This window comes from Ruditapes philippinarum, unplaced genomic scaffold (assembly GCF_026571515.1).
Source record: "Ruditapes philippinarum isolate M1 unplaced genomic scaffold, ASM2657151v2 ctg1538_1_1_1_1, whole genome shotgun sequence".
NCBI classification, from domain to species: domain Eukaryota; kingdom Metazoa; phylum Mollusca; class Bivalvia; order Venerida; family Veneridae; genus Ruditapes; species Ruditapes philippinarum.
Window position 1 is genome coordinate 77618 of NW_026863188.1, and position 14675 is coordinate 92292.

The 14675-nt window shown below is 31.9% G+C and overlaps 1 protein-coding gene across 1 annotated transcript in view; it reads left to right on the plus strand.

The window, feature by feature from the left end:
- LOC132721418 (caskin-2-like) overlaps nt 1-13634 on the plus strand; it is a gene marked incomplete at its 5' end in the record, with an annotated part of 89004 nt that extends 75370 nt beyond the window's left edge. Inside the window, 7 exon segments of the mRNA XM_060705722.1 lie at nt 863-1057; nt 3381-3491; nt 4673-4774; nt 5281-5419; nt 6109-8238; nt 10258-10330; nt 10872-13634. Coding sequence (XP_060561705.1) covers nt 863-1057; nt 3381-3491; nt 4673-4774; nt 5281-5419; nt 6109-8238; nt 10258-10330; nt 10872-10989 — 2868 coding nt within the window.
- Nucleotides 13635-14675: the final 1041 nt, after the last annotated feature.

Below are 14675 nucleotides of genomic sequence, written 5' to 3' on the forward strand. Positions count from 1 at the left end.
GTTGAAATGACCTTCGTTTTGTTTTTGTATAATGAATTTTTTATGATTTGGTAACCTCTCTAATACTTGATTCATATTAAACTTTTGATATGTTGAAAACATATTGCAGACTCGGCTATTAAAAGAAATGGGAGAGCTGTTGTACTCACCCCTACCTCAATGTCACACTTTGGTTAACTTTGTCCATGCAAGTTAATACCTTTAAAACTACTGGATAGAATGGATTTAAACTTCACACTTATTTGAGAGCATAATAGAAGGTCCACAACTCTTAACAGTGATTTTGACAGAATTATGGCCCTTTTCAACTTACAAAATTCTACATAATTTACTATCAGGCGCTGAGAATAGTTGAGCAAGCTGTCATATCATATTGACAACAGCTCTTGTTATAAGATACAAATTATTTTAAAAAATTTAACAAGCATATACATGTATGCAGAAAGGTCAATTGAGAATGAGTGGATTGCATATATTGAAGCAGGCTTAGAACTATCATAAGAATTGCGAAAAAATAATAGAGGGTCAAACTTGAAGTTTGTAGTTCATTCTGGAAGCTGGTTAGCTGGACCATTGTCAAAATTGGAGACCGGACAGATACATGATTCTGGTTTTATAGGTAATTAGTGTGTTAGCATAACATCAAGGAGAAATGTTTGTTGACTGTTTACTTTGTTTATGGCGATAACAAGGTTGATTGAACTGTCATACCCTGCATACATTAAGTAACAGGAATATAATGTTCTACTATTTGAAGACTTAAAATGTTTTATTGTGACCGAAACTTTATCTAATATAATAAGATACATTATGATATATATTTGTATGTAACTGGTCTAATACATTATGTTATATATTTCAGGTGCACCACAACTATGTTAATGTACAGGTAAACAATCAGTACAGGTTATCAGGTACAAGTTATGAGAGTGGTGTATCATCACGTCAGAGTTATCACAGTACATCAAGCTCCAGTGTGGGCAGTCTAGATAGACTTGAAGAAAGTGGGTACTCTAGTCAGATAAACGTGGCGGAGCTCTTCCAAGCTGGTGTTCCTGTAAGATTTATTCTAAATATAGCTAGCTTATACCATCGTTAGACAGCCAGGCAAACTTCCTATAACAACATCATCAGTATTTGTTTCATTATGACAGATCAGTTCTCTGTATGTAATATCTGACCTGAGATTTATCAGTTATAGTCATGCTTTCTGGAAATTTTAGAAATTCATAAATTCTGCAATGGACAGTTTATAATTGAAAGCTAGATTAGATGTTTCTACAAAAGAAAAAATGTGACATCAGAGTTATTTACTTACATAAACAAACATTTTTTCCCATCTATTGATGTTCACAAGCTCATAGGTTCATCTTTGTATTCATCAAAGCATTTTAAATTTGTTTTATATCTGTCAATGAAAGCTTGTAATAAGATGTTTATCTGGCACTTTTTTCTATCTTTCCTAAAATCAGCAAAAATTATGCATCAATTCATCTCTTAGATAGAAAAAAAAACAAAAGGTCTTGTCTCATGAGAGATTTTATAACAGGGAAATAAATGCCATACTAATTGACCTGGTGGTTTATTGTGGAACATTCTCCAAAAGCAAGTTTTTACATGAAGATCCATCCCTACACTGTATATACAGTATTGATTTTATACTGTTAACTTATGACTGCGAAACCCTGATTATGGAAATGTCTTTGAGCTTAATTTCTCAAGTAATTAAAACAACAGAATTGTCTAGACAGTTGTATAAAGACACTTGGTGCATTGAAGAAATTTTGTGTTATCAAAAACCAGGGCATGACGATGAATCATCCGATAAAGGGGTGTATTTGTTTTCCTTTTAGTTCACTGGAGCAAAAAGTGCTCAGAAGTGAGCTCTTGTGATGGTGGTGTGTCCATCCACCTTCATTTAATATTTGTTGTTATCTACAATTTTTTTAAACAACATCTTCTCTTAAAGAACATGGTGGATTTTGACCAAACTTCACAGGAATGACCCTTGGGTTGCCGTTACTACAAGAGTTATATAAATGGTTCCTGTCTGATGTATATGTAGGTGACAAGAGCCAAAATATACTTTAAAACTGAAATTCATTCAAAACAAATTAATAATCATATATATGTAGTAGCTTAAGATATAGCATGTTGCATTGCCTCAGTTGGACTTACTCTATAAAAGATTAAGCATTGTATTGTTATGTAACAGAGGTGACATAATTCATCATGTAATGGGTATATAATATGTAGAATAAAGTAATGACTCATGACTTGGATTCCACATTCATATAGGATTCATGAATTAATTAATTCATTAATTATTATTTAGTTATTTTGTTTACTTACATGATATATGTAGTTGACCAGTTCTCTCAGAATCTGACTTGACTTTAACATAAGAAAGATTGTAAACCACTTGTGTCTACCTGAAACTTAGGCAGAGATACAGATCATCATGTTAATTGGGTATAATTGGCCTGATATATTAAAGAAGAGTTTTATGACTTGTGTAATTTATTGAGATCATGTCTGTAATCTAGTCTTGTGAATGCAAACAAAGGGGGTTTTCTCAGTTTGGATAAGGAATAGTTTATAGACTTTAGTTTCCAAGTTATTTATTTCTCTCAAAATGTATACTAAAGATTTAGAAAAGATATTTGTTACAAGGCAGAACATTTTTCATTTCTTGTAAAAGATGCAGTAATGTACACAGGCAGTGTAGATCATTTGATGAAGTAACCTGCTATTTTAGCTATATATATATATAATTATTTTATGTGTACATTTGCTGCACAGTGTAAGCTATTTTATAGTAGTAATATAACATTATGTGCTGTAGTTGTACCCCATTTACTTCCTGAGAAACATTGCCAGTGCAGGAAAATCAATAGATAAATAACCTGTAATAGTTTCTTTTTTGACATGAAATAAGTGCAAGATAATTCTAGACTTTATATTATAGACAAAAGCCAGATATTTATCTTGGTGAAGTAAATACTGCTATATTCTAAGAATTTAATCAATTTTCATTGGTTCCACCAAAGGAAGTCTAGTTCTTGATGTATCTAGTTTTAAATAAATGGTAAAGGTGAATGCTTCATTTTCTCCTCAATTTCAATCAGTTTGGAGAAGGAAAGAAAACATAGAAATCCCAGGGTAGGAAACTTTATATCGATGAGGAATGCAACTAATATAACTGAAATAGTTAAATATGATAAATAGCCTGTATGAGTGTGTATAAATGGTAACCGTATATTTATAATTTTGCAGAATTCATATTCACAAAAATATTAACCCAATATACAGTATTGATGATCATTTGACATTTAATGTAGAGGATGAAATATGTAATAATGAAATAATATATTTTAAAGGACCATGAAGTGTTGCGGGCCTGGTTGAGGGATCTCAACTATGAAGAGTATTACCAGAATTTTCTGTCAGCCGGATATGACATGCCCACAATTACACATATGACACCTCAGGTAACATTTATTTCTTTGCTATATAATCACCTATACTGTATAAATAGGCAACTTTGTCAGAAAGTGTTGGTGATTTTTATGATTATAGAGAATAGTATGCATAGATTATCTTGTTATTTCTAATACATTAAAAATTGCATACTTATTAAATAAACTGTTGTAGACATGTGTGTCTGCTAAACTATGTGTTATATAATATGAGGAAATTCCTTTGTGTAAGAATGAAACTGTCAATACACAATTGTGGTTGTGTGATAATATATGCATTAAATATTCGTCTATGTTATAAAGGGAGTCATAAAATGTGTATAAATGCCAGGGTTTATTTTATCCTAGTCTAACACAGTATTGATGTTGTTTATTGATTATTGTTGCTACATTTGCTGGATGTTATAATGCTATTTGGTTATCTTTATTCAGTTTGGAAAATTTACATCATAACATTGTAATACATTGTTTACATAATTGTATAAGTGCATAGAATTGATGACTCACATGCAAACATTCTTTTTATCTCCCCAAACTGAATGTAAAACAAAAACAAATTGAAACAATAGAAATGTGTAAAAGCATGTCATTGGAAAACAGCAAAACTCTGAGCCAGTTTCTATGGTGTAGCCTTCAAAATAGTCACATGTCAATTTCTAGTCTTGTGACATTAAGGAAGCACTGCCAATCAAATCACTGTAAGGAGTACGAGCCAGTAGATGGCCCCCATTGATTTTGTGTTCAGTTGGTCAAAAGTCACGATGACATTTACTTTAAATTAAGTTACCTATAGTATAGACTATGCAGGCTGGCTTGGCTCTATACATTTATAGATAGAATACTAACAGTACATTGATGGTCTTTTCTTGTCAACATTTCTGTCACTACAAGTGGAAAAATATTTAAATCAATTATTGAATTCTCATCATACAATTGATGAAATATTCATTCAATTATATAAAGTTTGTTTTATTATGTATTTGATCATGACACAAATTTTCTTACATAATGACCATGAAATAATATGATTGTGTGTTTAATATTTTCTATTCAAATAAGTAAGAAAAGGTCATAAAAAGTAGAATATGACAATCAGGCAATAAAAAGGAAAGCTGAATTAGTCCACATTGATTTCTAATTATAACATTTAGAATAGCCTGTATATTGACATGAATTTTTATTTTTCAATATAGGATCTCACAGCCATTGGCATATCAAAGCCGGGTCACAGAAAAAAGTTAAAATCCGAGATTGCCAGACTGAATATTCATGATGGCATACCAGATTTTAAACCTGTAAGTACAAATATTTCTTGATGAAAATACTTTTGTGATAAAATCATGTAATTTCATTAGACATCTAAGAGATAAGTTCTCTCAACATTTCCCTAACCTGTCTGTCCACACTTTACTGTATTAAGGTGAAGACAGGCAGGTTAGGAATATATAAGAAATTTAGGAAATGGACAGGCAAATTAGGGTAATGTTCAGGTATAAGGGTGTGAAGTGACAAGTTTTGGTCATGTTTAGGCATTAGTTTGTGTATGGACTGGTTAGATTATTGTTGAAAACTGAATAAACTATAAGAAATGTTTTTGACAATATTGTTATATAATCAGCAAGATTTAGAATCAGCCAAATATAGATCAAAATAGATAAAGTCCAACATAGAAGGTTCTCACATCACAACAAAATTCACAATGCTGCAGGCTCAGTTAGATTGAACCTTTCCACTGACAGCATTTTAGAAGAAGTTCAATGGTTATTTTAAAAGTATATAAAAAAAAACTTGTTTCTTTTAGAATGATCTTTATGACTGGCTGAGAATGTTGAACTTAGAGCAGTATTATAACACGTTAGCCAATCAGGGCTATGATAACATTGATTATGTAACAGACATTATGTGGGAGGACCTGGAAGAAATTGGAATCCAAAGGCTAGGTAAAAAAGATGTTGTTTGTTTACAAACTTTTTATTACAGGTGTATGGACATTGAAGTTATAACATGTAACTTGCTTTTACAACATTATTAAACATGTGTAAGCATGTTCCACAGAAAGATAAAAGAAACAAATCATGACTTTTAAAATCATAAGTGGATCAACGTAGAACCCATAACCTATGATGTTTTTATTTAATTATTAAAATACAGAAAAATTCCGTTAATATTTTTTGTAACTTTTAACATTTTGTAAAAAACTCTAAGAAAAAAAAGATTTTTAACAAATTTACAAAACCCCAAAAACTTCCCGCGAAGATTTGCATAAATGTTTGGGTCCTCAAACCCCTAAGTTTTCATCTGGGCTCCTTTCCGAGTGCTTAATTTTTGACTTCAAACACTTGCCTTTAAACTGAGGTTTTTAGTCTCACACTAGGATTTTCTGTGAAAACTACAGCTAGCTACCCGGTTGTGGTTCACTAGGTGCCCGTTTTCCAATGATGTACAGAGGGGCCATAGGTCTTCCCAAACCCGAAAGTTTTGGGAAAATCCCATAAAACCTATATTCTGTTGGTGTGATATAAACCCAACAATAAAGGTATCTGGTCATATTTTAAAACATTGTGTTAAGTATGTTATGATATAATGTTACATGACATTGACAAGTAAAGATATGCTGATGTATTTTCAGGTCATCAAAAGAAGATCATGTTAGCTATAGACCGACTGAAGAGGATTTTGTCGGGAACAAAAAGATTGTCAACAATAGATGGTCGTGAGGGAACAGAAGTGCTTGAACCTCCAATGGCTAGTATAAGGTGGTCAGGAGAGAGGTCATCACCGCCACCACCAGCACCACCCCAGTATAATGAATTACCACCGTATCTGAAACCTCGCCGGTCATCCTCTGGGGATAGTCTCAGCACTAACAGCAGTGGAGGAGAAATGAAGTCATTAAGCCAGCCACTTGAGAATGAGTATGCTAATACCAGTCATTTACATCAGAAACCACCTGCTATTGTGCCCATAAAGGTCAAAAGGTCAATGTCACAGTCTGCGCCTAATGGGATGGCAGACGGTAAAGATAGTGGAACTCACCAGAAGATGTGTCAATCATTTCATGCACCACCTGATAGAACCTCGGATTATTCAGACAGAGAGAACACACCTACTGGTGATGACTATCAGATGTCTAGTTCACCAATGGCAGGAGCACATCCAGTTGCTCCAGTTGTTGCTGCCAAACCTAAACCTGTAGCTATGATTGTGGCTAAATCCAAACAGCCTAGTCGAGAAGGTTCACCTGATATTATAGATGTAGAAAAACATGAGGCTGAAAGAAATAATGATGGATACAAAAGCCCTGTAAAGAGTCTGGAAGGTTTTAAGTATCCCCTTGCTACAAATGGAAGTTTAAAGCGAAGAACATCAGAGCATATTTATGATACTCCTCAGACGGGTACCCCTAGAACAGTTAGTAATTATGTGAATTATCCTCCAATGTCAGGGCATCAGGTCCTTACTGGACCAGTTAGTCCTTTACATGTATCAACTCAGTTCTCGTATTCTTATCAACAAAGTAATTCACCAAGAAATTCACAACAGAATTCTCCAGGTGGCAGAGCTAAAAAGGCCCCACCTCCCCCACCAAAGAGGAATGCTTCATTACGTCAAAATGAAAGTACAACAAACAAAAATGGCCCAGTTAGTCCGAGTCATAATGTGACAACGTCTACAAGTCCCGGGATGACTTCTGTGTTGTCTCCGCCCCCAATTCAACAAAAACCTCAGATTTCCACTCCTCAAGCACAGGCATTTGTTAATTGTGTTCAAAGTCTTTCAGAACGTTTTGGAAAGAAAAGTGAGGAGAATAGTGCTGGTGATAATTTAAGTTCAGACAATGAAGATTTACCTCCAGCACCTTTAGTTGCCATGGAAATAATTGAACCAAAAATTTCAAATTATGGTTTGTTAGGGAAATCAGACAAAATAAGTTCAGGAGAGTACATGTTACAACAAAGACTGAAAAGGGAAAGTTCTTCAAGTTCAAGTCCGACATCAAATGGTGTCGAAAGTGCTTTTGGTGTCAAGTTGCGTCAAGCTAAAACAGAGTCTCAGTCACAAAACCAGTCTGGTGAAAGTATAGTTACTGTAAACCAGACTGAAGCAGTTGTCTCACAAGACAGTGTTCAGGACAAAAATGGTGTAAATGTACAAAATGCTCAAAATTGTGTTCAACAAACTGAAAATACAAATGTTACCAAAGAATCTAATGGTCAAGTTGATGATAAAGACAAACAAAGGAAAGATTCAACAGGAAGTGGTAAGGGAGAATTACATCTTAGTTCTTCAACATCAAGTTTGGACTCTAACACTTTACCATTTGCAAATGAAAATGTTGGCACAATAAAGCAAAGGGCTCAGCAATGTAAACCATCTCTAGTCATGATATTGGATGATGGTACAACACACACGGAGGAAGATACTACTGAACAATCTTTTAGTGACAATACAGACACTATTAAACGAACACCAAATAAGTTACCAAAACCTCAACAACAAACTGTACAAAAACTGCAGCAACCAAAAGTACTGCCCAAGCCAAACCAACAAGGAAATAATCAGCTGCAACAACCACAATCAAAGTCACAACAACAGGATAACCAGCAACAACAGCAGAAGACAGAGCAGGATAGACTTGCTGCACAACAGCAGAAATTATTAGCGAACCAACAACATAAACCCCAGCAACAGTATAATGCGAGTGTAACAGCCAGTTTTGTACCAGGGGCACAGTCATCCCCACAAAATACTAGCAAAGGTAAGGGATGTGAATATGTTTCCTTCATTTTCTGTAAATTAATCTTTTTGCTTAAAATGGCATTTAAAATATTTTCTGTTTTTGATGGTACAACATGAGTATAGTTTTGAGCAACCAGCAGTACTTGTCAGACTTCACATGGAGCAATTGTCACCACTGAAAGTACTCACTTTTTTAAATTATATAATATTATTATAAAGGCTCATTATGTTTCAGAATTGGTTTTATTTTATTCCTGAAAAGTTTTTTGTGTCCTGTTACAGTTTTCAAAAAATCACTTATTGGCCAATCACCAGAATCATATTTTGTGTCTGTTGCTGTCTGGGACCAAGTTCAATTATAGTGATTTTGTATTGAAGTCAAAATACTACTTTGTTTGCATCTTGTTACTTTGATGATCAATATTCTCACATTCAGTGCTATTTTCTTCAGGTGATAAGCAGCTAACATGCTCTAAAACCTTTATTTAAACATTTTCAAATTCTTGTTTGCCCTTTCTAAATACATAAAAGATTATTTGTTACTGAGACATTATGTGCCTTTAAATTAATGAGAAACTGCAGTTTTGATGTAGATCAGATTTACCATGCCATACTGTTTTGTAAATTATAGTAAAAGAATATTTATCACATGTTTTAAATCTAACTTTGTGTGGTTGTCAGAAATGACATTACTTTTATATTCATAACAAACAGATTAGTCAGTAACGTGATTTTATTTTTCATGCTGTTTTAGAAATGTGATTGCATGTTAAAACGAGAAAAATAAACATTATAACTTGCAGATATTTCAAGTAATGGTAAATCTCTTTGAACTTCTGAGAAAAGCATAATTGAGGCATTTGCTCTTCATTAAATTTTATGATCTTTTTTTTAAACTTTCTGTGAAAAATATGTTGTTGTCAGTTTTTTATCGTAACATATGTGATACTTTGTGTGAAATGCTTATATTATAAACTATAACTCCCTTGAAGTATCAGCATATAGTTTCCTCACATTGACCTCCTATAGAGAAACACTTTAAAACTTTATATATTATATTCTCATGCACTAAACTAAATCTGCTTAAGCTGGGCATTATTATTACATCAGAGGTTTCTAGTATTGTAAGATGCCTGGTGTCAAGTTGTTCTCTCCTGTAAGTTTTCATTGACTGTTGGAATTTGGTCATTACAGAAATAGGTCATTACAGAATTAGGTCATTGCTGAAATAGGTCATTACAGAATTAGGTCATTGCTGAAATAGGTCATTACAGAATTAGGTCATTGCTGAAATAGGTCATTACAGAAATAGGTCATTATTGAAATAGGTCATTACAGAAATAGGTCATTACTAAAATAGGTCATTACAGAAAGCTATCTTGATTAAAAAGCATTTATTTTGTATGTCCCCTGTGTCTGAAATAAAAATGAAGATATATATGTAAATGTAAGTTCAGATTATTATATAGAGGATATTTGTTTGTTTTGCATGTAAGATTGAAATATAATTTCACTGAGTGAACACCAGATGCAATATTTTCACGAGTGGCGTAGCCACAAGTGAAAATATAATAGCTGGTGTTCAAGAATGAAATATATTTCAATCTTATATGTAAAACAAATAAATTTTCTTTTTATTTCATGCTTTTTAAGTGATTTTAAGTATTTTTTTCTGATTTTGCCGCGTAACGTCACACATTCTCCTTTGTGACGTCATCACATTGTGACGTCACATCATCAATTTTGAAATATAGTTCTGTTAAATATATCTAAATTTGTTACATTTTTAACATGATGTATGGTGACATCAACTTTCTTTTCCTAAAGAAGCAAAATTTACGTATGACAGCATTTATTTCTGCCTGTAATTCCATTAAGTTTGATTTTCTTTTCATCCGCATTCAGAAATAGTCCGGCTACTGTGAAAATTATATTTTATAAATTTCACTAGTGGTTTATCAGAATATAATCATCTGATATATTACAATAAAACACTGCAAAGCATGAAATAAAAATTATCTCTTTGTTCTAATTTCAGATATTGTACGTCCGTCTGTCCCCCAGAAACCCACTGTAAAACCAGCAGTGTCACCTAAACCACAAGCTAAAGGGTAAATTACTTCTTATTTACTAACTGTTACTCTTTATCATTTATAAAGTATTTTACTTCTTTGAATGTAGAACTGTTTGTTTAATGGATTTGATACATAAATAACTAAAATTGAGCTACAGACAGTACTCTGTGCTTGGAGTTGATCTGTTAGTTAAAGTAAGAATAGTTAGTCTATACAACTTACATGTGCGTCTGTGTAGGGGTAAATTGTATGCTACTTTCTTTCCTATTAAATTGTGAAAGTATTTAGTTTTAATGTCACTCCTGTGTTTGGAATCATAAATCATAACTGAAGAACTCTTTTTATGTTCTAACATGAATTATCAACTTTCCGTAATGTAGGATTTAATGAAACTGTAACTATCAAATTTCTAGTTTGTTAAACCTGTTTTCTTAGCCTTGTATGTAACTATTATAGTTGAGCATTTCTAGTTTGTTAAGCATTGTGTATTTAAACTGTTACTATTATAGTTGAGCATTTCTAGTTTGTTGAACTTGTATATTTCACTTGTATATTTCACTTATTTGTATGTTTGCAGACAACCAGTAGCTGGTCAGAAACAGAAGTCGGGAGATGTGCTCAGTGAAATTGATAATATGTTACAGGGCCTAACAGATGAACTTGATGCTATGTTAGAATTTGATCTGGCAGAATGAAGATAAAATATGACAACTTGTTGTTGTTTAACTTATTCTGGTAAACTGCTGAATAAACTGTCATCAACTGACTCACAGGTCAAGGTCATTTTCTAATTATCATTACAACAATCACAAAGGACTGATGTGAAATGATCAGTAGATAATCTGCTGTATTTAAATGACCTTAAAATGTAAAAAAAAGTGCAATTTTTGTATTGTATGATGAACAGAAGAAGTGCATTTCTTATCATAGTCATATTACAGTGATATATGGCATTATATAGGCAGTACTGTGATGTATCTGGAAGGATTGTGCTAGTCAGGGTAAAGGAGGAGAAGTTCAAGGACAAAACTGTCAAAGTTGAAACAATCTCATAATAATAAATGGTGAAATTATCTCATTGAATTTGAGTGGCCAACTCCAATTGGTATATATTATTGGAGTATTGTCATGACTATGATCTGATGATAGAGAATGATATTGTAACCGGATTACAAGAATTTATAGGAAAATAATATTTGCAGAACAAAAGTATACATACTGTTTATTTTTACTATAATTATAACGGGGAGAATTGATTATGAGATATGACTGAAATTAAAGTAGGTGTTTTATTTTGCTTCCTCTCTAAAGACTATTATTAAGCTCTGTTATTAAGCTATCATTTTGTTTTAAATTATTTGCTTTACTCTATCACACTGCTTTTTTTAACCTGTGTAATAGCACTGAGTCTTAGTGTACTGTGATAGTTTAATTTACCTCTGTCATAAATGAAGTGTACATGTATATACCTATATTTACCTGTAAACTCTTGTTGCTGTTTGAACTAAGATTGTAGGTTAAGATTGTGGGATATTTTCTGGAGCCTATTAAATCTTATCTTCTTTTATAGATAAAAGATGGAAGTTAAACAGGAAATGGGGATTTTAAGATAGTACTATATTTTGTTAGGAATCTGATTCACTACAGACATCAGTCCACAGGTCTCTGTTTCCTTTCTCTTTCATTTTAACAGAGTCCATAAAGTGGAACTTTGATGGTCTCATTATTGATCCTGCTACTGCAAAAATATAACACAATGTTTCTTGTGTCCGCCTTTAAAGGTTAGTTTATGCCAAAACTAATGTAGAAAACAATACCTTGGTATGTCAGTGAACTTAAACAAAGATATTTTTGCACCAGTATCTCATGTTGAGAATAATCTGGAAATTTTAATAGTGCTTAACATGAATGTTGTTTTTTTACACATTTTATAAATATGTAAATGACTTAGATGAACTTTCCAGTTTGTTTTTTTTGCTATTTAATCAGCAACATATTTAAAATGGTCTGATATATACATGCTAATTTATCAGATGCATCTTATTATGTAAACATGTTGTTATCTGGGCTTACTTTTATTTTAGCTTAAGTTATTATTGTATCAAAGTTGAATAACCTATGCTCACATAATTAAGGTAGCACTATAAATCCATGATTGTCTTAATGTCAGGATTTATACTGTATACAGCCATGTTATATACTGTCAATAACTGAAAGAAACTTTAAGAATCAAAGCAGACGAAATTACATATCTTTAGACTACATGAGGGAAATGCTTCAAAGAGTACATATTGCCCTGCACATCAGTTGGTAGTGATGATTTTTGTATGAAGACAGGTGTATGCTGGTATGGTATCATACTGTACAGAAAATATTCCTGATTTTATCAAAGATGTGAGGATTCTTATCTTTCAGTTTAAATTAATACCTCTTAGTCATATGCTGATTCTTCTTCACATACAGTTTCCTATCTTTGACAAGGAGGGTATTAACTTCATTTTCCAAAGTTAGACTAATCATTTACCTGTTAATGCAAGGGAAACAACTTCAAATGTATCAGGTTGTCAGTGACAATTGAGTAACCTTTCTTGAGTTTTTAATAATTATCTGATTTCTAGTTAATAACTGAAAATGTTTGTCAGAACTGTTAAGAGAATTGGTCATTTGCTTTTCTCAGAACTATGCTCATCATTGTTTGTCTCTTTTCGACTTTCGCACTTTCATTTTTCTGCACAGTCTCAAATTTTGACTTTTATTTATCAGAATTCTAGCGACAAATATCAGCAAATTTTGTCATTTCAGGTGTTTGCAATGTCATATACCTTGTAATGTTACATGTTGTATAAATATTTAATTTCATTGATAATTTGTTCAAGAGTTTTAGTTAATGTGAATAAATTGTTAGGTAGTTTCAAAACAAGATTTTTCTCTTCTTCAGTACTCTGTACCAAAAATTATTTGATATATCAAAGAAAAATATTTATGTTACTGTTTAATGAATAACAATAGTGTTTCTAAGGTGTTTTATCCATAACACAGACCAATTTATGTGGAATAAGGTAATCAATAAAACAATTTAAAGTTGAAATGGAATACAAGTTGGATATAAAATATTTTGTAGTTTAAAGGGACTCCACTGAAAACATAACATTAGAATTTCTTACATAAATGAACTGGGTGCTTTAAACAGAAGTATATGCAAAGATAGTAAAGAAATTTAATATACTTTAAAAAAATCGAAAATCGTAGTTTTATGCTTTTCTTAGCCTAATTTGAGTGAAAAGCCTTTAAACGCTTTTCATTTTGGGTCATTTTTTTTTACAATTTGAATAATTATTCTTGAAAAACAAAGTGCGCAAATGATCTGAAAGTTTGCACAAAGATTTGTGGTCTACACCTACATCAAATGGTACATTTATCTGGAAAAAAATATTTTCAATCCCCTTCATGTCAAAAAACCTCAATGGAGTCCCTTTAATCAACCAGTGAGAACAAAATGGCCAGTGACATAAATGATTATTTTATACAAAATATTATAAAAATGTACTCCTTTTTCATGAAGAATTAATTGTGTTAAGAGGGTTTTTTCTTTTTCTTTGCAGAATAGCCATTTGGGTAAATATATCTGCATATGTTCTACTCTTTTAATTATAAATTTTACAAAATTATCACTTCACTTTCAAACATAATATTTACATTAATGGTAAATTTAGCAAATGTATTGACGATTTCACTGTAAATTATAACAGTCACATCTCTTACTTTTTATAAACTATGTGCACAAAGTTTTTCAATATAATGAATGAAAAAACATGAATCTTGTATTTTTGTCTTTATCTTATCACTGTATTTTCTGTAGCAGTAATTCTTGCTATAATGCCTTAATGAAAATGCAATAGTTTATTTGAAAGCTGTGATGCCAGGCTATTTCTGTATCATTTTAATTAAGTCAATATGTAAACTATTTATATATAATGTATATGCATGAATATTTGTGTGTCACCATGCAGGTGGGAATATTCTTACATTTTTGTATTTGAGAAAATGAAAATGAGAAAGAAAATGCAATAAAATATCTTAGAAATTGAAATACAATATTTCTTGTTATTATTAATGTATCCATCTTCCATCAGACATTCAGATATATTTCAAGGTTATATAACGTTACTAGTCACAATTTGCTTAGGATAACATTTTATAAGTTATATGTTTTGTGTTTAAAGGAGAAAACATGAACAAATATTTCTTGTATGGGAATCGTTAGTATACATGCCATTGATTTGATGTAAAAAAATCGTAGAAATGTTTATTGATGCTAAACATGGTAGAAAATCCCTGGGGAAGAAAAATCAACATATTAAGATGACATCCTAAAAATATG